This window comes from Saccopteryx leptura, chromosome 2 (assembly GCF_036850995.1).
Source record: "Saccopteryx leptura isolate mSacLep1 chromosome 2, mSacLep1_pri_phased_curated, whole genome shotgun sequence".
Lineage (NCBI taxonomy): Eukaryota > Metazoa > Chordata > Mammalia > Chiroptera > Emballonuridae > Saccopteryx > Saccopteryx leptura.
The window spans coordinates 349,639,311-349,663,006 of record NC_089504.1 but is presented as its reverse complement, the minus strand read 5'-3'; the positions used below and the strand labels follow the sequence as shown (position 1 = coordinate 349,663,006).

General features: G+C 45.8%; 1 protein-coding gene across 3 annotated transcripts in view; it reads right to left on the bottom strand.

Moving 5' to 3' along the window:
• Positions 1-9,595, bottom strand: part of B4GALNT2 (beta-1,4-N-acetyl-galactosaminyltransferase 2 (SID blood group)) — a 48,745-nt gene extending 39,150 nt beyond the window's left edge. The window contains exon 1 of one of the 3 annotated variants that reach the window (XM_066364473.1): positions 9,445-9,595. In XM_066364473.1, coding sequence (XP_066220570.1) covers positions 9,445-9,542 — 98 coding nt within the window. In that variant the 5' untranslated portion in view covers positions 9,543-9,595. The remainder of the gene's footprint in view (positions 1-9,444) is intronic. The other 2 variants (XM_066364474.1, XM_066364475.1) reach the window with 2 other exon arrangements.
• Positions 9,596-23,696: the final 14,101 nt, after the last annotated feature.

Genomic DNA, 23,696 nt, shown 5'->3' with positions numbered 1-23,696 from the left:
TGCTGAAGGCCCGCGGTCAAGGCACATATGGGAGGGCAGTCAATGAACAACTGAGGTGTTGCAACGCGCAATGAAGAACTAATGATTGATGCTTCTCGTCTCTCTCCATCCCTGTCTATCCCTCTCTCTGACTCACTCTCTGTCTCTGTAAAAAATAAAATAATTAATTTAAAAAAAACAAAAACAAAACGGCCACACACCACACATTTGTACACAAAGTAGAAACCATTCAGATCATATACTCTGACAGCAGGATCAGTAACCTACTAAGAAACTCCCACCCACAATAATGTTAAAAGAACAACAAACAAAAAAAATAAACTTTCCAAAGCAAATCTTGAATCAAGGACAACAGCAGAACAATCACATAAAAGTAGTAAAGATGCTACACACCAACACTGTGGAATACGCTAAAACTATATGAAGAAGAAGCTTTGAAGTTTGAAATACAAATATCTAATCACAAGACAAAAATATAAATTGACCAATCAAGTAAAAAGTTTGAAAAAGAAAAACAAAATAAATCTAAGAAAAGTAGAAACAAGCCCTGGTCTGGTAGCTCAGCTGGTTGGAGCACTGTCCCGATACACCAAGGTTGTGAGTTCAATCCCTGGTCAGGGCACATACAAGAATCAACCGATGAATGCATAAATAAGTGGAACAACAAATAGATGTTTCTCTCTCTCTACCTCCCCCTATTCCTCAAAAAAAAAAGTAGAAACAAGAACTTAGTTACAATGCAAGTAGAAAGTGGTAAAGTAGAAAAAAAAACCCTAAGATTGAATAATTACTAAATCTAAGCACTGAGTAGACAACTTTGGGGAAAGCTGGTATTTTATAACCTCCCTTCTCTAAGACTTTTCTCCTGAGCCACAGAGATTACAACCTACAAGCCTAGTTTGTATTCCATTGTACTCCCCTGGTTATGGTTGACTGGACTAAGGATGAAGAACTAGGCCAATCTACCAGAATTTTTCCCCAGGACTTGAGAACCAGAGGTATTGATTGGTTTATGAACTGAGAAGAAAGGGGAGAAAAAGAGAGCAAATAGAAGAAGCTGAAACACTAGAGAAGTCTAGATCTTGAACACTTAGGTCAGAGATAACTTTCTAGAAAAACAAGATGATCTAAATAGACCTCTAGCCTGGCCTGTAGGGTGGCACAGTGGGTGGGGCATTCACCTGGAATGCTGAGGCCACCAGTTCGAAACCCTGGGCTGGCCTGGGTCAAGGCACATACAACAAGCAGTCAGTGAGTAACAGGTGAAGCAACTGTAAGTAGATACTTCTCATTCCTACCCAACCTTCCTCTCTCTGTAAGATCAATAAATAAAATCTTTAAAAATAAATAAATAGACCTCTAAAGTGAAAAAAACAAACAAACAAGAAAGTTGTTGAAGACCTATATACACCCCTCTTCAACAAAGTCCCAAATCTGTGTTTCACAAGTAAGCATTTTAGCCTAGTTTATAACACAGCTTCACAGTGATGCAAAAATAAGTACTTAAGAGCCTAACAAGGTAGCTCAGTTGGTTAGACCAGTGGGGGGGTTTTAATTTAATTTTTTTTTCTTTTCCAAGTGAAAGGAGGGGAGATAGACGGACACCCGCATGCATGCTCCCCGACCAGGATCCACCAGGCACCCTCTGCTCCCATCTGGGGCTGATGCTCTGCCCCTCTGAGACCATGCTCTCAAACCAAGCTATTTTTAGCACCTGAGATGAAGGCTCCACAGAGCCATCCTCAGTGCCTGGGGCCAATATGCTCAAATCAATAAAGCCGTTGCTGTGGGAGGGGAAGAGCAAGAGAGAGAGAAGGGGGAAGTGGAGGGGTGGAGAAGCATATAGTCACTTCTCCTGTGGGCCCAGACAGAAAACCAAACTCCAGATGTACACCCACTCGGCTGATGCTCTACCACTGAGCCAACCTGCCAGGGAAGACCAGTGGGGTTTTTTTGGGTTTTTTGTTTGTTTGTTTTTACAGAGACAGAGAGAGTCAGAGAGAGGGATAGATAGGAACAGACAGATAGGAATGGAGAGAGATGAGAAGCATCAATCATCAGTTTTTTGTTGTGATACCTTAGTTGTTCATTGATTGCTTTCTCATGTGTGCCTTGACCGCGGGCCTTCAGCAGACCGAGTAACCCCTTGCTCGAGCCAGCGACCTTGGGTCCAAGCTGGTGAGCTTTGCTCAAACCAGATGAGTCCGCGCTCAAGCTGGAAACCTCGGAGTTTTGAACCTGGGTCTTCCACATCCTAGTCCGACGCTCTATCCACTGTGCCACTGCCTGGTCAGGCAAGACCAGTGGTTTTGAGCAGTGTTTTTCAACATTTTTATACTTGCTGCCCAGTGAAAATAAGAGAATTATTTTGGGGACTGCTAAGGCAGAATTCACCCTGAGCATATAAGCAAACGGATCATTGAGTCTGTAATCTTCATATAGCATCAGGGTGGTTAACTCTTTCACAGATCAACACGATATTTCTGGTGGACCAGTCCATGGACCAGTGGTTAAAAAATACTGGGTTATAAAAAAATAATAATTAATTAAAAAACAAAACAAAACACTGGGTTAACCCCGGCCAGTTGGCTCAGTGGTAGAGCATCAGCCTGGCGTGCAGGAGTCCCAAGTTCAATTCCCAGCCAGGGCACACAGGAGAAGCGCCCATCTGTTTCTCCACCCCTCCCCCTCTCTTTCCTTTCTGTCTCTCTCTTCCCCTCCTGCAGCCAAGGCTCCATCAGAGCAAAAAGTTGGTCTGGGCACTGAGGATGGCTCTGTGGCCTCTGCCTCAGGCGCTAGAATGGCTCTGGTTGCAGCAGAGCAACGCCCCAGATGGGCAGAGCATCGCCCCCTGGTAGGCATGCCAGGTGGATCCCGGTCGGGCGCATGCGGGAGTCTGACTGCCTCCCTGTTTCCAACTTCTTCGGAAAAATACAAAACAAACAAACAAACAAACAAAACCCCTGGGTTAGCCTGACCAGGCGGTGGCGCAGTGGATAGAGCATTGGACTGGGATGCAGAAGACCCAGGTCACCAGCTTGAGCACGGGCTCATCTGATTTGAGCAAAAAGCTCACCAGCTTGAGCCCAAGGTCACTGGCTCAAGCAAGGGGTTACTCGGTCTGCTGAAGGCCCGCGGTCAAGCACATATGAGAAAGCAATCAATAAACAACTAAGGTGTTGCAGCGCACAATGAAAAACTAATGATTGATGCTTCTCATCTCTCCATTCCTGTCTGTCTGTCTCTGACTCTCTTTCTCTCTCTAAAAAACAAAAACAAAAACAAAAAAAACGCTGGGTTAGAGCAGCATCCCAATATGCCAAGGTCAGAGCACAAATCAATGGGGAGGAAAGCAAACTGCAGCTGGAGTAGCCAGTACAGTTCTACTTACTACACTTAAAGAAAGCTCTGAGGAAGTGGAAAAAGAACCAAAGAAGGGCAGTTCAAGTGACCAAAGGAGGGGTGGAAAGTGCTGCAGTGTGAATACGGTACAAACACTTCAACTCTTGTCTGAAAAGATAGAAGAATGTTATTGAAACTACATGGAATAATTGAAGTCTCCTCAAGTTTGAAAGTAAGCACTTAAGGACAAATAAAAGGAAATTCAACTTTGTACTTGTGGAAACGAATCCCTAAATCTGAATAGGTTTATATAGATTCATGGGTAACAGGTCCATAATAAATGACTGGAAACGAAGATGTCTGAATATCAAGGAAGACAGCCATAGTCTCTTACAGCGCCTCTACTGGTCTGTCTCATACTGAATGAGGTGAGAAGGTACGGTCCAATCTAAATTTTTTCTTGGTTATCTCTTTTTTTTTTTTTTTTTACAGAGACAGAGAGAGAGTCAGAGAGAGGTATAGATAGGGACAGGCAGACAGGAATGGAGAGATGAGAAGCATCAATCATTAGTTTTTCGTTGCGCATTGCAACACCTTGGTTGTTCATTGATTGCTTTTTCATATGTGTCTTGACCACGGGCCTTCAGCAGACTGAGTAACTCCTTGCTCGAGCCAGGGACATTGGGTCCAAGCTGGTGAGCTTTTGCTCAAACCAGATGAGCCCACACTCAAGCTGGTGACCTTGGGGTCTCGAACCTGGGTCCTCAGCATCCCAGTCCAACACTCTATCCACTGCGCCACCTGGTCAGGCTTCTTGATTATCTCTTAAAGTAAGTTCTTTATTTGCTGTTGACAAATCTTGCCTTTACTCAGCGCCAGTGTTTTCTGCTTAATGGTTTGCTTTGTTGACATCTGAGATCATTTATCCGCCTGTCATGCGTCATTTACATCTTCCTTAAATACTCATTCCCAGGTTAAATCTAATTATAATACTGGACATCCGATTAAGAGGTTCTATTTCTTCTCACCTCTTTTCTAGTCCGTATATTTAGCAACAATTACTGAGCCCTTGCTATGAGCAAAAATTACGCAGAAATCGGGGAGAAAATATATAAAATTCATTGATTCAGTAAATGTCTACTGAGCACAATCGTGTGAATAACATTACAGTATGACTTCATTGTTTTGTCTGAGGTGTATTTTTTGTGACAAAATTGTACACCATTTATAGACGAATGTAGTTATAAAGCCCAATATACTATCAAAGATAAGTAATTTTGCCCTGGCCGGTTGGCTCAGCGGTAGAGCGTCGGCCTAGCGTGCGGAGGACCCGGGTTCGATTCCCGGCCAGGGCACACAGGAGAAGCGCCCATTTGCTTCTCCACCCTCCGCCGCACTTTCCTCTCTGTCTCTCTCTTCCCCTCCCGCAGCCAAGGCTCCATTGGAGCAAAGATGGCCCGGGCGCTGGGGATGGCTCTGTGGCCTCTGCTTCAGGCGCTAGAGTGGCTCTGGTCGCAACATGGCGACGCCCAGGATGGGCAGAACATCGCCCCCTGGTGGGCAGAGCGTCGCCCCTGGTGGGCGTGCCGGGTGGATCCCGGTCGGGCGCATGCGGGAGTCTGTCTGACTGTCTCTCCCTGTTTCCAGCTTCAGAAAAATGAAAAGAAAAACAAAACAAAACAAAAAAAAAAAAGATAAATAATTTTGTAGATACCTACCATTTAAAAGATTTTGGTATTTCTGTTTGCATCCCATCATTACCAATAATGAGAAATGATGTTTTGATTTGTGATAAACTGATTTATTGAACTGCAACTGTATTATACTAGAGTTACATTAAATTGTTAGCTCTGCCTCCTCAAACATGTATTGAGAAATAATTTCCCCAGAAGTATATAACTTTGCATGAGATACAAAAGAGACTCTGGGTGCTAGAATTAGATTATTTTGAGGCAGACAGAGAGCTGTTATTCCTACTGGTTAGTATGTTCTGTAATTGAGAATATGTTCACCAAGTAATACTTCTTAGTGACTTACATGTACATTTTATAGGGGACATATTTTGTGTATAGTGAATAAATAACTTTTATAGTATCAAAAAATAGTTCAGTAAGTCCCATTTACCCTTCATCCAGCTTCCCCCAATGAGACATTAAATACGTCTTAAAGAAAAACAAAGTATATAGGTTGCAGAATGGTGTATGTGATAGGATCCTGTTTGTGTAAGTTCGTACTGAATATATCTGGGAAGCAGAAAGAAGGGAAAAAAGAGAGAGAGAAATTTATGGCTTTGAATGCTTATATTAGAAAAGAAGAAAATCCGAGAGACAGGAAGCTAAATATCTATCTCAGAAATTAGAAAAAGATTGACAAATGGGGCTCGAAGTAGAAAGAAGAATATAATAAAAATGAGAGCAGAAATTAATGAGATAGGAAATATACATTATAAAGGATCATCGAAATCCAAAGCTGTCTAATTTTTTTAAACTAAATGAGTTTATTGGAGGGATCAAGAAAAAATAAGAGTAGGTACAGATCACCAATGTCAGAAACCTTGAGGGCATCACTTGACCCTTACAGCCATTAAAGAAGTCATAGAAAAATATAAATGAATAGTTTTGTGCCAATAAACTTGAAAATGTGTCTGATGGCCTGACCTGTGGTGGCACAGTGGTTAAAGCATTGACCTGGAACACTGAGGTTGCTGGTTCGAAATGCTGGGCTTGCCTGCTCAAGGCATATATGGGAGTTGATACTTCCTACTCCTCCCTTCTTTTTCTCTCTCTCTCTCTCCTCTCTAAAATGAATATATTTATAAAATGTTTTAAAAAGAAATAAAATGCGCCTGACCTGTGGTGGCACAGTGGATAAAGTGTCAACCTGGAATGCAGAGGTTGCCAGCTTGAAACCCTGGGCTTGCCCAGTCAAGGCACCTTCAAGAAGCAACTACTATGAGCTGATGCTTCTTGCTCCTTCCCCCTTTCTCTCTCTCTCTTTCCTTTCTCTAAAATCAATAAATAGCCTGACCTGTGGTGGCACAGTAATTAAAGCATCGACCTGGAATGCTGAGGTTGCCATTTCAAAATCCCAGGCTTGCCTGGTCAAGGCACATATGGGAGTTGATGCTTCCTGCTCTTCCCCCTGTTCTCTCTCTCTCTTTCCTCTCTCTCTCTCCTCTCTAATAAAAATGAATAATAATAAAATCAATAAATAAAATCTTTAAAAAAATAAACTTGAAAATGTAGAGAAAATAAGCAAGTTCTTAGAGACGAATACAACTCACAAAAACTGGCACAAGCAAAAATAGAAAGCTCTGAATAATCTTACAATGCCAATTTTTAATTTTCATTTTACTTCCTATTCTTCCAAAGGATAGGAAAAGAGGGAACACCTCCCAACTTATTTCGTGAAACAGCATAAACATATTACCAAAACCTAACAAGGATATGATAAGAAAGAAAAAACACAGCCAAACTCACTCATAAAACTAGATACAAACGTCCTGTGGTAGTCAGCCCCAAGGTAGCCTCGAAGGTAGTCACATCTTTGTGTGTAACCTTTTCCTTCCCGCACTGGCCTATGTGACCAATAGCAGAGAGCAGAAGAAGCCCTCCCACACATTGGTCTGAGTGACCAATATGCAAACAGAAAAAGTCACTTGTGAAATAACATACATTTCGTCTTGGTGGCACATTCTCTCTCAGATAGTTGGCTCTGGGGAAGCCAGCTGCCTGTTGTGAGAGGCCCATGTTGATTCACATGAAGAAGGAAGCCTGGCCCTGGCCGGTTGGCTCAGCGGTAGAGCGTCGGCCTAGCGTGTGGAGGACCCGGGTTCGATTCCCGGCCAGGGCACATAGGAGAAGCGCCCATTTGCTTCTCCACCCCTCCGCCGCGCTTTCCTCTCTGTCTCTCTCTTCCCCTCCCGCAGCCAAGGCTCCATTGGAGCAAAGATGGCCCGGGCGCTGGGCATGGCTCTGTGGCCTCTGCCTCAGGCGCTAGAGTGGCTCTGGTCGCAATATGGCGACGCCCAGGATGGGCAGAGCATCACCCCCTGGGGGGCAGAGCGCCGCCCCTGGTGGGCGTGCCGGGTGGATCCCAGTCGGGCGCATGCGGGAGTCTGTCTGACTGTCTATCCCCGTTTCCAGCTTCAGAAAAATGAAAAAAAAATAAAAATAAATAAGAAGGAAGCCTGAAGCCAATAAGCACATGAGTGGACTAGGAAGTGTATCCATCAGCCGCAGTCTTCAACTCATTATCTTGGAAGAACCAAATCAGAAGTACCCATTTCAAAATCAGACTTTTTTTTTTTTTTAATGAAAAAGAAAACTTAGAAGGAAAAGCATGTTTCTTTAAAGTTTCTTGGGAAGGCGGAACTTTAGTTTCCCTCAAGGTCACAACAGCCAGCAGCCTTAACACGCTAGACATATCTGGTTAGCAAACATCAGGTAAAACCCGGACCTTTTGTGCACCATTCATTCCTGCTGTCCAATTGTGCACGGAAAGTCAAGTTTGCCAAGCACTTGCAGGTTTTGAATTTATTGGCGCCCCTTTCTATCACGTTGCCAGGACTCCCTGGTCACGAGGTAAGGAATGTGGGGTGGGGCAACGTTGGGGAAGGAAACCGCTGGAAAGAAAGTCTTAGCCAGGGACATATGATGGGTACACGGGCCGCTTCCTTTTTCCTCTCTCTCACCCTCTGAACAAACTATGCTTCGTTTTATGAGATGATGCTCATAAAACATCATCTCACAGACGTGTTTTCATGCAATGACTTTTTTGTCGGTGCTAAATGATTGCTACAGTTTTGAAAAATACAGAGAAAAGAAACTTTCGGAATAAAAAGGAACACACTGTATTTCTGATCCTTCTAAGTTTTTAAACATTAAGGTAGACCTCCAAGTCTCCTTTCCCCCATTAATTGTTATGCTACTACTTAGGGCAGTGGTCCCCAACCCCCCCACCGCGGACCGGTACCAGTCCGTGGGCCACTTGGTACTGGTCCGCAGAGAAAGAATAAATAACTTACATTATTTCCGTTTTATTTATATTTAAGTCTGAACAATGTTTTATTTTTTAAAAAATGACCAGATGCCCTCTGTTAACATCCGTCTAACACAGGGGTCCCCAAACTATGGCCTGCGAGCTGCATGCGGCCCCCTGAGGCCATTTATCCGGCCCCCGCCGCACTTCCGAAGGGGCACCTCTTTCATTGGTGATCAGTGAGAGGAGCACAGTTCCCATTGAAATACTGGTCAGTTTGTTGATTTAAATTTACTTGTTCTTTATTTTAAATATTGTATTTGTTCCCGGTTTGTTTGTTTTTTTTTACTTTAAAATAAGATATGTGCAGTGTGCATAGGGATTTGTTCATAGTTATTTTTATAGTCCGGCCCTCCAACGGTCTGAGGGACAGTGAACTGGCCCCCTGTGTAAAAAGTTTGGGGACCCCTGGTCTAACACTCACTCTTGACGGTTATCTCGGTCACGTGATACATTTATCCGTCCCACCCTAAAGGCTGGCTGAAAATATATTTCTGACATTAAACCGGTCCATGGCCCAAAAAAGGTTGGAGACCACTACTTTAGGGGACAAAAAACAAATGCTCTTTCTGCGCGCGAGCGGAAAATCGACTTTCCAAAATCCCTTCCTGTTCGGGTGTTTTCTGAAGCCGCGGAAGGGACGCAGCCTCAGCTCCTCCACGGTCCAGAGTCGCACCCCCTCCCCAGGCGGGGTAAGTGGGACCCACGTCCTCTCGGCGATCGGCCCCTGGGTCAGAAAGCCTCCGGTTCCAAGCCCACAGACATAAACCCTGCGCTCCGAAAGCTGCATTCCACATTCCCGGTCACGAGAAACAACCTCCAGGTCGAAATTTCCAACTGGAAAACCAGTGTTTCCTGGGGAGCAGCGACAGCAGAGACAGGCGGTCCCCTTCCCGCGGCCCACCTACGCGTGGGGGGCGGGGCGATTGGACTGAATTTAGAGACCAACCCTCGCCGCCCCCGGCCCTGGTGTTCGCGGTCCCCGCACCTGGCAGCGCTCGGACCGTGCAAGGGTCTGTCCAAATTTGATCTCCCACTTTTGTCCGCTCTGGTGACACTCACCCGCACACGTCCATTCCGAACCACGCCGCCTTGGATGGGCCGAGCTGGTAGAGCCAAAACAAGCAGCCACCTCGCGGACTGCACGGCCCTGGCACCATTGCCAGCAAATTCTCTGGGCGCGAGGCCGATGGAGGAGACTTTGAGAGCTTGGGTCGGTCCCCAAGCCTTACGTCACAATCAACCCCCGCCCACCTCCTGGGTCTTTGGCGAGCGCAGCTCCGCGCCAGTCTATCCAAACATCGTACAGTCGTTAGGAGACGACCAAACCTCAGGGCGAACAACCAGCGAACTGGCCCACGTCCTGGAGAGCTGGGAATGGTGATAATAATGACCACAGTCCCTGTTTATGATACTATATAAGTACGAACTTGCCGCTAAACGCTTTCTTTACATTGTGCCATTTATTCGTCCAACCAGCCCTAAGAAGTGGAGTGCCCTTATTAGACCGACCTTTAGGAAAGGGAAAATGAGACTGTGATAAGGTGCCAAGGGACTGTAAAACTTAGCATTAGCAACATCATTTTAAATTTATTTATTTATTTATTCATTTTAGAGAGGAGAGGGAGAGACAGAGAGAGAGAGAGGAGAGAAGGAGCTGGAAGCATCAACTCCCATATGTGCCTTGACCGGGCAAGCCCAGGGTTTTGAACCAGCAACCTCAGCATTTCCAGGTCGACGCTTTATCCACTGCGCCACCACAGGTCAGGCAGCAACATCATATTAAAGAAGAAAAGTCAGGACTGACCAGGCAGTGGCGCAGTGGATAGAGCGTCGAATTGGGATGCCGAAGGCCCAGGTTCGAGACCCCGAGGTCGCCAGTTTGAGCGCGGCCTCATCTGGTTTGAGCAAAAGCTCACCAGCTTGAGCCCAAGGTCGCTGGCTCGAGCAAGGTGTTACTCAGTCTGCTGAAGGCCTGCGGTCAAGGCTCATATGAGAAAGCAATCAATGAACAGCTAAGGTGTTGCAACACGCAACGAAAAACTAATGATTGATGCTTCTCATCTCTCCGTTCCTGTCTGTCTGTTCCCGTCTATCCCTCTGACTCTCTCTTTCTGTTTTAAAAAAAAAAAAAAAGGCCTGACCTGTGGTGGCGCAGTGGATAAAGCGTCGACCTGGAAATGCTTCCAGCTCCTCCCCTCTTCTCTCTCTCTGTCTCTCTCTCTGTCTCTCTCTCCTCTCTCTCTTTCTCCCTCTTTCTAAAAATGAATATAAAAATAAAATTTAAAAAGTAAATCTCCTTTAAAAAAAAAAAAGAATGCAGGAACTTCCTGAACTTGCAAGGGCAACTGTGTCAGATAAATCAATTTAACTACACAGGAAGGAAGACAGATCTTATCTGAGAATCCTTTCACTTTTTTTCTTAAAAGCCTTTAGAAAAAAAGTTTATGTACCTTAATCAAGAAGTCCTATATTCAGACTCACCCTAAAGTCATGAGAGTAACTAGACCTCTAGAGACAAAGGGATTACGAGCCCCTCCCCAACCGGTATGTGATTTGATCTATAAAATCAGCCACAGAATGGTAGGGACTTTCTACATAATTTGGGATTGAACCCCGGGTAGCTAGTCGTCTAATTAATAAAGTCCTCAAAAATTCATTTGGACTTGGTGTCTCTATGTAACCCGCGGATTGCAGTACTTTATAACAAGGCAATCTGGGGAGATCAGCTACTAAGTGCCAGAGCTGCCATTTCACCCGCCTGTGGGTGATTCGGCAGCCTACGGCTAGTCCCGCGTTTTCTGCGCCATGGTCGGGAGGCCCCAGGCCCGCCAGGCTCTACCGCGTTGGAGGTCCGAGTTAATAGAAGGGGGCCTCTCTGCGAGGACGGTGTGGATTCAGCGGTTTACCCAAACCTCTGAATGGTCAAGGGCAGGGAGAGGCTGGAAAGGAGCGCGGCCCGTGCTCCCTCTCCGACCAGGAGCGCCCGGCGACACTCCCGCTTTCCTTCTGCCTTCTCCCTCCCCAAGCTGCCAGAGCCGGTCCGCGCACCGCGCTTTGAACCCGGTGCGCACCCTGCTGGACCCCTGCCTGCCGGCTCCTGCGCTGCTCGCCAGAACTCCTAACCTCTAGCTGGGATCTCTTCTCCTTCTCGGTGGGTAATCCCTGAAAACAACAACAAAATCCCTGTGCCCACCTCTAATAGTTTTCCACCATCACGATCCCTCCCTTTCCTTCTTACCTTTTTTTTTTTTTTTTTTTTTAGATTTTATTTATTGATTTTTAGAGAGAGTGAGAAAGAGAGGGAGAGAGAGAATGAGGAGGAAGAAGCTGGAAGCATCAACTCATAGTAGTTACTTCCTGTATGTGCCTTGACCCAAAAGGACCAGGGTTTCGAACCCGCAACCTCAGTGTTCCAGGTCCACACTTTATCCAAGGCGTAACCACAGGTCAGGCTTTATTATTATTATTATTATTATTATTATTATTTTAGATTTTATTTACTGATTTTAGAGCGAGGAGAGAGGGAGAGAGAAAAAGAGGAGGAGAAGCATAAAGCATCAACTCATAGTGGTTGCTTCCTGTACCCTCACTTTCCTTCACCGCTGTGTCTGCTGTGCACGAGCCTCAGATCCTCGTCCTTCCTCCAGTCCCCACGCCCCTCACACTTAGGTTCACCAAATTCAGACTTTGCCCCACCTTCACACTTTATTTCACCCCCTACTTTACTGTTGGGCAGATGAAATATATTATGCTCACTTTGTTAAAGATGGCGCTGCCCACGTGAAAGCCTGTCGCCCAGGTGATGGTATTGGTTGCCCTTCTTGCTTGGGATGGACGTGATTATATTAATGTGTGTTGGGGGCGGGCTGTGGGCAGGCAGGATCCTTGTATTCTGGGGCTTGGTTTGGGGACTAAGCCTTTCCCACCCTTTCTTTTTTTTAAATTTATTCATCTTACAGAGAAGAGGAAGAGACAGAGAGAGAGAAGGGGGGAGGAGCTGGAAGCACCAACTCCCATATGTGCCTTGACCAGGCAAGCCCAGGGTTTCGAACCAGCGACCTCAGCATTTCCAGGTTGATGCTTTATCCACTGCGCCACCACAGGTCAGCCCACCCTTTTTGATGTGGGGAGGTGCACTCTCATGAGGAATCCCATTATGCCTCAGATAAGTGACTTTGTATCAGAGACTTTCTTGTTTGTATATTGGATTAAAGGTTTTGGTTTCTACACTATAAAGTGGGGCAGAGCGGGAGCTTGCTCTCTGGGTTCCTGAGATTAGCATTAGAGGAGAGAGCAGAGAAAGGAGAGCAGATAAAGGCTACATGGAGGAGAGGAGAAGCAGCCAAGATAGCAGAATGCTAAAGGAGAAAGAAGCCAGTTTGTGCAGAGTTTGTGCAGGGAGAAGGAGATGGGGAACAGAGGTGATTAAGTCTGGTGAGCTAGGAACCTTTGATTCTAGGAAACTCGGATGAGTCAGTAGCTTTGTGAGCACTGAATGAGTGGGTTTTGGAGCCCAGTGTGTGTTTTTACTTGCCCGCCAGGTGCAAGCTAGGATTAAAGCTAATGGCCCACCAGTTCTTGGCTCCGTTGTTTCATTACTGTCTGTCCAAATCTAATGCGAACCTGCATGGGCCAGGCGGCTGTGATGGTGGTGTGGCTACTGGCTTTACATTTACCAAAATTGTTTGGGCAAAAAATGTGAAGAAAGCTGGAGTGGGTTGAATCCTTTTAACAGATCTGTGCTGCCTGCAATGCCTTTGTGCCTGGAAAAGTCTGGTGAATTTCTGATGAAATTAGCATTTGTAGGACCCTTTTCACCAGCCCCGCACGGTGTTGAACACTTTCCTGTAGTTCATCTCAAGTACACATCTCAATAAATGTATTTTGCTATATATTTACTATGACCCAGTCTAAGTCGCAAACTTGACATTTTTTTAAAGTAGACAAAGCAATGGCATGCAAAATAGCCAGTATTTCTATGTGTGTAATTAATTATATCTTGCTTTGTCCCTAAAAGAATTTTTTTTCCTAAAAGAATTTAAGACAGAGATGCGTAAAATACAAGGCAGTGTAAATAATGAGAAAAATCAATGGAACCTGTTAAGTCAGGGAAGTAGTAGAAAGAAATGCCAGAGGGACCTGCAGCCTCGGTGCAGTGAGCCCCAGATACAGCTCAGCCCCTCGGCAGCCAGCAGAAAAGAGAAATCCTGCTCAGGGGAGCTCTGAAGTAGCAACTGCAGATGATTCTTTTCTAGTAATAGTCCTAAGAAGGATGTTATGCTTTCCTGGACAACACTACTCAGCAAAGCATTGTACTTACCATGTCCATGTAGTAAATGACCTCAGTGCTCACAAAGGGTTTTCATATACATTATCCTCCTTAATTCAACCATCCTAATAACACTTCACAAGTGTGAAGATCCTACTTATGAAATATTTTGCCTGACCTGTGGTAGCACAGTGGATAAAATGGCAACCTGGAACACTGAGGTCCCCAGTTTGAAACCCTGGGCTTGCCTAGTCAAGGCACATATGGGAAGCAACAAAATGCCCTGCCCCTCCCCACCTCTTTTCTCTAAAATCAATAAATATCATAAAATCTTTAAAAGAAAATTTTTTAAAGAGATAAAAGATTCACCCTGGTTGGTTGGCTCCACTGTCTAGAGTGTGGATGTTTCAGGTTTGATTCCCAGTCAGGGCACGCAGGAGAAGTGACCATCTGCTTCTCCATCCCTTCCCCTCTCCCTTTTCTCTTTCTCTTACTTCCCCTCCTGCAGCCATGGCTGGATTGGTCTAGCACATTGCCTCTGGCTGTAGAGGATAGCTCCAGGCTCCACATCAGGTGCTAAAAATAGCCTAGTTGTTAGGATGGCCCCAGATGGCCAAAGCATCTGCCCAGATAGGGGATCCCAGTTGGGTGCATGCAGGAGTCTGTCTTTCTATCTCCCCTCCTCTCACTAGGAAAAGAAGAAAAAAGAAAGCAAGAAAGCAAGAAAGGAAGAAAGGAAGAAAGAAAGAAAGAAAAGAAAGAAAGAAAGAAAGAAAGAAAGAAAGAAAGAAAGAAAGAAAGAAAGAAAGAAAGAAAGAAAGGAAAGAGGGAGGGAGGGAAGAAAGAAAGAAAGAAAGAAAGAAAAAAAGAAAGAAAGAGCCCTGGCTGGTTGGCTCAGCGGTAGAGCGTTGGCCTGGCGTGCGGGGGACCTGGGTTCGATTCCTGGCCAGGGCACATAGGAGAAGCGCCCATTTGCTTCTCCACCCCCTCCCTCCTTCCTCTCTGTCTCTCTCTTCCCCTCCCGCAGCCAAGGCTCCATTGGAGCAAAGATGGCCCGGGCGCTGGGGATGGCTCCTTGGCCTCTGCCCCAGGCGCTGGAGTGGCTCTGGTTGCGACCCAGCGACGCCCTGGAGGGGCAGAGCGTCGCCCCCTGGTGGGCAGAGCGTTGCCCCTGGTGGGCGTGCCAGGTGGATCCCGGTCGGGCACATGCGGGAGTCTGTCTGACTGTCTCTCCCCGTTTCCAGCTTCAGAAAAATACAAAAAAAAAAAAAGAAGAAGAAGAAAGAAAGAAAGGAAGAAAGAGAGAGAGAGAGAGAAAGAAAGAAAGAAGAAAGAGAGAGAGAGAGAGAAAGAAAGAAGTAACAGAAAGAGAGAGAGAGAGAGAGAAAGAAAGGAAGGAAGGGAGGGAGGGAGGGATTCACAACTTGTTTAAATTTTCATGGCCAGCAATAGAGCGAGGACTTGCACCCAGGAGTTGTGTCATTAAGCCTCGTCAGTGCTGGCTCCACTGTGCACCCTGCCTCACCAGCTTTATCTAATGGGAAACTCTTGAGGCTCTGAAGTGGAGATAAGGTTAATTCAACCTTATCATCTGCCTTACAGAAGTGTTATGAATTGTGATTTCAGTTTCAAGATGAATTTCTGTGATTGTGAGTGCCTCTGCCTGGTCTGAGGGTCATTGGCAGAAAAGGAAAGTTAGCTAAGTAAGGATTTGCTAACACCAGCTCCCCATGGCAGCCACACGCTGTAGTCTTCAGGTGTCAAGATGCAGAGCTAGCCTGACCTGTGGTGGCTGTTGGGCAGATAAAATATATTATGCTCACTTTGTTAAAGATGGCGCTGCCCACATGGAAGCTGTCGCCCAGGTGATATTGTGTGTTGGGGGCGGGCTGTGGGCAGGCAGGATCCTTGTAGCCTGGGGCTTGGTTTTGGGATTAAACCTTTCCCACCCTTTTTAATGGGGGGTGGTACAATCCCATCATGTCCCAGATAAGTGACTTTGTATTAGAGACTTCCCTATTTTGTATATTGGATTAAAGGTTTTGATTTCTACACTATAAAATGGGGGCAGAATGGGAGCTTGCTCTCTCGGTTCCTGAGATTATCATTAGAGGAGAGAGCAGAAAGGAGAGCAGAGAAAGGCCACGTGGAGGAGGCCAGGAGAAGCAGCCAAGATGGCGTAGTGTTGGGTGAGAAGCCAGTTTGTGCAGAGTTTGTGCAGGGAGAAGGAAGGAGATGGGGAACAGAGGTGAATAAGTCTGGTGAGCTAGAAACCTTTGATTCTAGGAAACTTGGATAAGTCAGTAGCTTTGTGAGCACTGAATGTGAGTGGGTTTTGGAGCCCAGTGTGTGTTTTTACTTGCCCGCCGGGTGCAAGCTAGGATTAAAGATGATGGCTCACCAGTTTTTGGCTCCATTGTTTCTTTACCGACTGTCTGAATCTAATGCGAACCTGCATGGGCCAGGCGGCTATAGTAGTGGCCCTGGCTACTGGCTTTACAGTGGCGCAGTGGATAAAGCATCAACCTGGAATGCTGAGGTTGCTGGTTCGATACCCTGGGCTTGCCTGGTCAAGGCACATATGGGAGTTGATGCTTCCTGCTCCTCCCCGCTTCCCTCTCCCTTCTCTCTCTCTCTCCCCTCTGTCTAAAATGAATAAATAAATTCTTTTAAAAAAAAAATGCAGAGCTAAGCAGACTGTTCCCTGCTGCCCTGAGAAATAGAAAAGAAATGGCCCTTCAAGACAACCTGGAGCCCTGCGGGTGGCCAGGTCTGAGCCCGTCACACTCCAGGCACTGTCTGGAGTCAGCTGGAGGGTAGCCTCTCCCAGTGGATGACTCAGACTTTTTCACTAGGGTTGGCTGCTATGCCTAGGGTTGTCACCATGCCAAGACCTCTACTTCTCCCTGGGGTGAATGGGTTGCTGACCCATTTCTGGCTGTCACTTTGACAAGTTGGTCAGTTCTTATGTAGTTGAATCTCTTCTGTGCTTGATCACCCCAGTCATTCCCAGCTGGGACTGGTGTCGTTGAGCCAAAAGCCAAATTCTTTATCCTTAACAATTGGGCTCTTCTTTACTTGTCCATTGTGGGAGAAGTTTCAAGTGGCCCACAGGGAACTCAGCTGCATGACCTGGAACATATCTGAGCTTTCTGGAAGGTGGTCCTGAAAGACAGATTAAGCCAGTTTTATATCCTGGTCCAATTAAAATAATGCCCTCAGCCAAAAGGAGGGGTACTGTAAGGCCAGGAGCCATGGCTGTCACTATCAAAGCAGCCGCCTGGCCCATGCAGGTTCCCATTGGGTTCGGGCAGATGGTAAAGAAACAGCGGAGTCGGAGGATGGTGGGCCATCCTATTTATTGGTGTCTCACCAAGACAGGCAAACCACAAAAGAAGACAAGGGAAAAGCAGAAAACCAGCTTTTCCCATGAAGGGTAAGGGATCAGGGAAGCCCCTGCAATCCTGATAGCAGGAACTGAGTGAGCAAGCTCCTGGTCTGTCCCACTTTATAGTGTAGAAAACCAAAATCCCTTAATCCAATATACAAACAAGGAAGTCTCTGATACAAAGTCACTTATCTGAGGCATAATTGGATTCCTCATGAGAGTGCACCACCCAGATCATACAATCAGTCAAGGGTGTGGGGAAAAGCTTAGTCCTAAATCCAAACCTTAGGCTTCAACAACCTGGCCTGCTTATAGCCTGTCCCCCACACCCAATATAAATCACAAGCGAGCAAACATATATATCATATTTACAAACTTATTTGACCAACAGGCACTCAAAGAAGAAAGAAGTCAAATGATTTTTGATACTCTACCAAAGTATTAGTGCCTGGTAGCCACTTCCAGGCTCAAAAAGAATGCGTCTATGTCTATTCATTTTTCTTTTCCCAGAGCTTTGTGCAGGACTGCTCAGAATAGGCACTAATCATTGATTGAATGAACGATTGCATTGAATGGTAAGATTTTCTCACCCACATAGTCACTAGCCTTCCTCCTCTCCAAATCCAGTCCTTACTGGTGTTCAATAATGTATGTTGAAATAAAAAAGGAGATGGGGGTCAACTGCTCAGAGGACTGACGTAAGGATCAAAAACACTGGTGCTGGGAGGGCAAGGAAAGGCCAAAGAAAGAAGCAGACCACTGTATGGCCAGGGGCTGCCATTGTGGCCATTCACATGCAGGTTCTCATTGAATTCGAACAGATGGTAATGAAACAACGGAGCCAAGAACTGCTGGGCCATTACCTTTAATCCTAGCTTGCACCTGGCAGGTGAGAAAATACACACACTAGGCTCCAAAACCACTCATTCAGCGCTCACAAAGCTACTGACTCATTCTAGTATTCCTAAAATCAAAGGCTCTCCCAGCCTTATTCACCTTTGCTCCTCACCTTGTGGTAAGATGCCAAAGAACTGTAAAACTTAGTATTGGCAGCGCCATTTTAAGAGGAAAAGTCAGGCTCTCTGTCCTGTACTTTCTTTGGAAAATGGAGGGAGAAGGATATAGAAGTCTCCTGACTTACAAGGACAACTGGGTCATTTAGGTTTAGTTCTCTGAAAGGATTAAGGGTATCTGAAGAACTTCCTTTCCCTTTCAAAAAGAGACAGAATTTACATACCACCCTACACTGATTTTGGCTCTCCCTCCCTTCCTGGAATCCTGAGATTAACGTGTACCTCTAGGCCAGGGGTCAGGAACCTTTTTGGCTGAGAGAGCCGTGAACACCACATATTTTAAAATGTAATTCCATGAAAGCCATACAATATGTTTAACACTAAATACAAATAAATGTGTTCATTTTATGTAAGACCAACACTTTTAAAGTACAGTAAGTCTCTGAATTCTTTTTTTTTATTTTTTTTTATTTTTTTCATTTTTCTGAAGCTGGAAACAGGGAGAGACAGTCAGACAGACTCCCGCATGAGCCCGACCGGGATCCACCCAGCACGCCCACCATGGGGCAGACAAAGCTCTGCCCACCAGGGGGCGATGCTCTGCCCATCCTGGGCGTCGCCATGTTGTGACCAGAGCCACTCTAGCGCCTGAGGCAGAGGCCACAGAGCCATCCCCAGTGCCCGGGCCATCTTTGCTCCAATGGAGCCTTGGCTGCGGGAGGGGAAGAGAGAGACAGAGAGGAAAGCGCGGGGGAGGGGTGGAGAAACAAATGGGCGCTTCTCCTGTGTGCTCTGGCTGGGAATCGAACCCGGGTCCTCCGCACGCTAGGCCGATGCTCTACTGCTGAGCCAACCGGCCAGGGCTCTGAATTCTTTTTAATAATGTTGTTATGCTGTTGCTAACCAATGATGAATAAAGTACTTCTTACCATTAATGAGACTTCTGGTGCTGCATGGTTTTGCTGATGGCTTTGTAGTCTGGTTGAAACATGGTGAGGTTAAGCTTCATGCAGACGTTGAGACTTCCATCCATTAAATGTGATCGTAGGTTACTCTTAACGTTCTTTAGATGTGAGAAAGACTGCTCACATGCATAAGTAGAGCCAAACATTGTCAGTACAGCAATACTCACACGGTGCAGTGTGTGGTGTGTGACAGGAAGCGCATTCCAAGTTTTGACAATCAGCTGGTCCATGGGTTGAAGTTTCTTCATTTCTCCCCACTTGTGTTTGCTCGCCAATTCTGCTTGCTGTCATGCAAGTCTTTCTAAATCTTCATTCAGTGACTTGAACTTATTCACCCACATGTCTGAGGCCTTCAGGTCAGCAGCTTGTAGCTCAAAATCTCTGATGGAGACACTGGGGATGTAACTCAGGCCGGCGCTGTCCACTGCACACTCGTGTGGATGGGTGATGAACTTAAAAAGACGAGTGCACTCACGAAATTCTCCAAAGCGCGCTTTGAATGACTGCAGGAGATTAGATGTGAAGCCTGCTAGCTGCTGGAGATCAAGATGTTGAACAGGGGCACTTTCTGTGCATGCATCGTTAAACTCTCCCAGTTTTTCAAAGTGTAGTAAACGACCTGTTTCAATGTCGAGGATGAAGAGTTCCAGCTTGTTTTCAAATGCAAATACTGCTTGTTGAAGAGATAAGACTGTATTTCCAACGCCTTGCATTTTCACATTGAGCTGGTTCAGATGTTCAGTCATGTCCACGAGATATTCAGGAGCCACTCAGTGTTAGCTAACTCAGGATGCTCAACATTTTTCATTTCAAGAAAAGTCCAGATTTCGCTAAGACTAGCCGCGAAATGGCTGAGCACCTTCCCTCTTGACAACCAACGCACATTGCTGTGCAGAAGCAGACCAAGATAATTATTCCCAACTTCATCCAGCAGTGTTTTAAACTGGAGATCATTTAAAACTTGAGAAACAATAAAGTTGACCACCCGAATGACCAGCAACATCACCTCACCAAGCTGCTCGCCACACATCTGAGCACAAAGCACCTCCTGATGTAGGATGCAGTGAAAACTTAGGATGGGTCTCTTTTCATGTTCACAAAGAAGCGCTACGAATCCTCTGTTTTTCCCCACCATGCACAGAGCACCATCAGTACACACCAAGATAAGTTTATCCATCAGTAGATTTTCTTTAGCGAACTCAGTGAAAGACTTGAATAAATCCTCCCCTCTTGTTGTCTCTTTCATAGGCAAAACAGCAAGACTTTCCTCATGGAGTGTGTCACCGACAGCATACCTTGCAATCATGCTGAACTGGGATAAATGGCTTACATCTGTTGACTCATCCAAAGCGAGAGAAAAGAATGGTGCTGCATTTATGTCCTTCACTTGTGTTGCCTCAATTTGATTTGCCATCATGATGGTACAATCGTGAACAGTTCTTGCCGACAGAGGCATGTCTTTTATTCGTTTGATTATCTTGTCTTTATCCGAAAAGTCATCAAAATGTTCATTGGCAACATCAAGCATGAATGTTTTGGATACTCCCCATCTGTGAATGGCTTTCCGTTTCTCACAATTGCTAGAGCACCAGCAAAGCTAGCCGAATTCCAGGCACCTTGTTGGGTCCAAACACGGAGTTGCTGCTGACTAGCTTGCACTCTGCACAGTAGCTCTTGACATGCTTTCTTCCTGCTGTCCCCTGCTGGACATTTTGATGCAAATGTAGTATGGCGTGTGTCGAAGTGCTGCTTTATATTTGACTGTTTCATCGATGCAATTTTATCATTGCATATTAGACACACTGCAGAATCTGCTCTCTCCACAAAGGTGAATTCCTCTGTCCATTCCTGCTGAAAAGTATGATACTCCTCGTCTTTTTTTTTCTTTTAGCCATCTTCTTCGTCAAAAGTGTTTCTGCAATTAGCTAGCTGACTACTTGATTAAAAGGAGGGAAGTTTACTTCCTGACCTCACAACGGCCCATGTACATTATGCATTATCCAATAAAAATTTGGTGTTGTCCCAGAGGACAGCTGTGATTGGCTCCAGCCTCTCCCACCCCCACCCCCGCAACCCGACCCCTGCTCTAGGCAAAGGAGGAGAGATAGATACCAAAAGATTTGTGAATGTCTTTGATTGTATTACCTTGAAAGTTTTAACGTTCTTTGTAAATCCCCTAGACAAATGTTAATCTTGTTAATAATTATATCATGATGTCATGCTCCCCCCAACCTGTATGTAGTCAAAGGGTATATAACCAGCCTCTGAAATCTACTTGGGGCTGCACGATTTGGGTCTGCTATGCCCCGTGCTAGTCATATGTGGTCAACATATTAATAAATCTCCTCCTTTTAATAAAACCCTTTAAATTCAGCCCTGGCTGGTTGGCTCAGCGGTAGAGCGTTGGCCTGGCGTGCGGAGGACCCAGGTTCGATTCCCAGCCAGGGCACATAGGAGAAGCGCCCATTTGCTTCTCCACCACCCCCCCCTTTCCTCTCTGTCTCTCTCTTCCCCTCCCGCAGCTGAGGCTCCATTGGAGCAGAGATGGCCGGGGCACTGGGAATGGCGGTCTCTGCAGAGCGACGCCCCGGAGGGGCAGAGCATCGCCCCCTGGTGGGCAGAGCCCTTGGTGGGCGTGCCGGGTGGATCCCAGTCGGGCACATGCGGGAGTCTGCCTGACTGTCTCTCCCCGTTTCCAGCTTCAGAAAAAAAAAAAAAAAAAACCTTCAAATTCATTTGGACTTGGTGTCTCTACATAAACTCGCAGAAGTGAGGTAAGGTACGGTACTTTACAACATTTTGGGGTATGGTACTTTACAACAATCTCTTTCTCTCTGCACAAACTCTGCACAAACTGGGTTCTCCTTCAGCACTCCACCATCTTGGCTGCCTCTCCTTGCAATGCTAATTTCAGGAACCAAGAGAGCAAGCCTCCAGTCTGCCCCATTTTATAGTGTAGAAATCAAAACCTTTAAGCCAATATACAAATAAGGAAGTCTATGATACAAAGTCACTTATCTGAGACATAAATGGGATTCCTCAGAAGAGTGCACCACCCCACATCATGCAACAGTCAAGGGTGTGGGGAAAAGTTTAGTGTTGAGAAGATCTTAGTATAAATATTAAAAGGGTAGGAAAGTCTTAAAACTAAGCCGTAGGCTATAAGGACCTTGCCTGCTTATAGCCTGTCTTCCACACCCAATGCAAACTATAAGTGAGCAAACATATACATCATATTTGCAAACTTATTTGACCCACACCATTCCAGACTGGCAGGTGGCAGGCTTTGGGGGTTAAATTTCAATCATTGTACTGTTAATATTTGGCTCTGTTGACTAGTAAGTTTGCCGACCACTGCCTTAAGCTGTCTCCCACACACAATGTAAACTATAAGTGAGCAAACATATACATCATATTTGCAAATTTATTTGACCCACAACACTCCAGACAGGCAGGTGGCAGGCTTTGGGGGGATTTTTTGTTTTGTTTTTTGGGTGTGTTTTTTTTTTGTGTGACAGAGACAGAGAGGGTCAAAGAGATGGATAGATAGGGACAGACAGACAGAAAGGGAGAGAGATGAGAAGCATCAATTCTTCGTTGCAGCACCTTAGTTGTTCATTGATTGCTTTCTCATATGTGCCTTGGTGGGGGGGCTACAGCAGACGGAGTGACCCCTTGCTCAAGCCAACGACCTTGAGCTCAAGCTGGTGAGCCTTGCTCAAACCAGATGAGTCCATGCTCAAGCTGGCGACCTCGGGGTCTCAAACTTGGGTCCTCCGCATCCCAGTCCAATGCTCTATCCACTGCACCTCCGCCTAGTCAGGCGCTTTGGGGTTTTTGTTTGTTTGTTTTACAGAGACAGAGAGAGAGTCAGAGAGAGGGATAGATAGGGACAGACAGACGGGAACAAAGAGAGATGAGAAACATCAATTATTAGTTTCTCATTGCAACACCTTAGTTGTTCATTGATTGCTTTCTCATATGTGCCTTGACTGTGGGGCTACAGCAGACCGAGTAACCCCTTGCTCAAGCCAGCGACCTTGGGTCCAAGCTGGTGAGCCTTACTCAAACCAGATGAGCCTGTGCTCAAGCCGGTGACCTCAGGGTCTTGAACCTGGGTCTTCCGCATCCCAGTCCAACGCTCTATCCACTGCACCACCGCCTGGTCAGGCGGGGTTTGGTTTGGTTTGGTTTTGTTTTAGTTAACTTTGTCTTAATGTTCTTGTAAGGTCAGTGGATAATGGGGGATGGTCATGTGGGGAACTCAGGCCCTCCCAAAAACTTTGGCAAGGACCGCCCACAACCAAGCGCGCCAAAAGAATCTTCTCAAGAGCCTTTTGGAAAAGAGCGACACCTCCATCAGCCAGTGAGATTTCACCACGTCATAATAGCTCAACCACCCTAGGGACCCTTTAAATATCTCCCACGCGGGTCACCCCTTGCCCCCCAGGACCAGAGAACCTCCTCAGATGAGAAGCACTCTGTACTCAATAAAGCCTTTTATTATTCCACACTTCGTGGCTCAGGCCCCTTCCTTCTTTCTCAGAGGGGAAAAATACCTTACAGTTCTATCACAGATGACAATGTCTAGCAATCTAATTATGCTATATATAAGATAATTACAAAATTTATTTTTAAATTTATTTTTTATATTTTAGTTACACTTGATATACAAT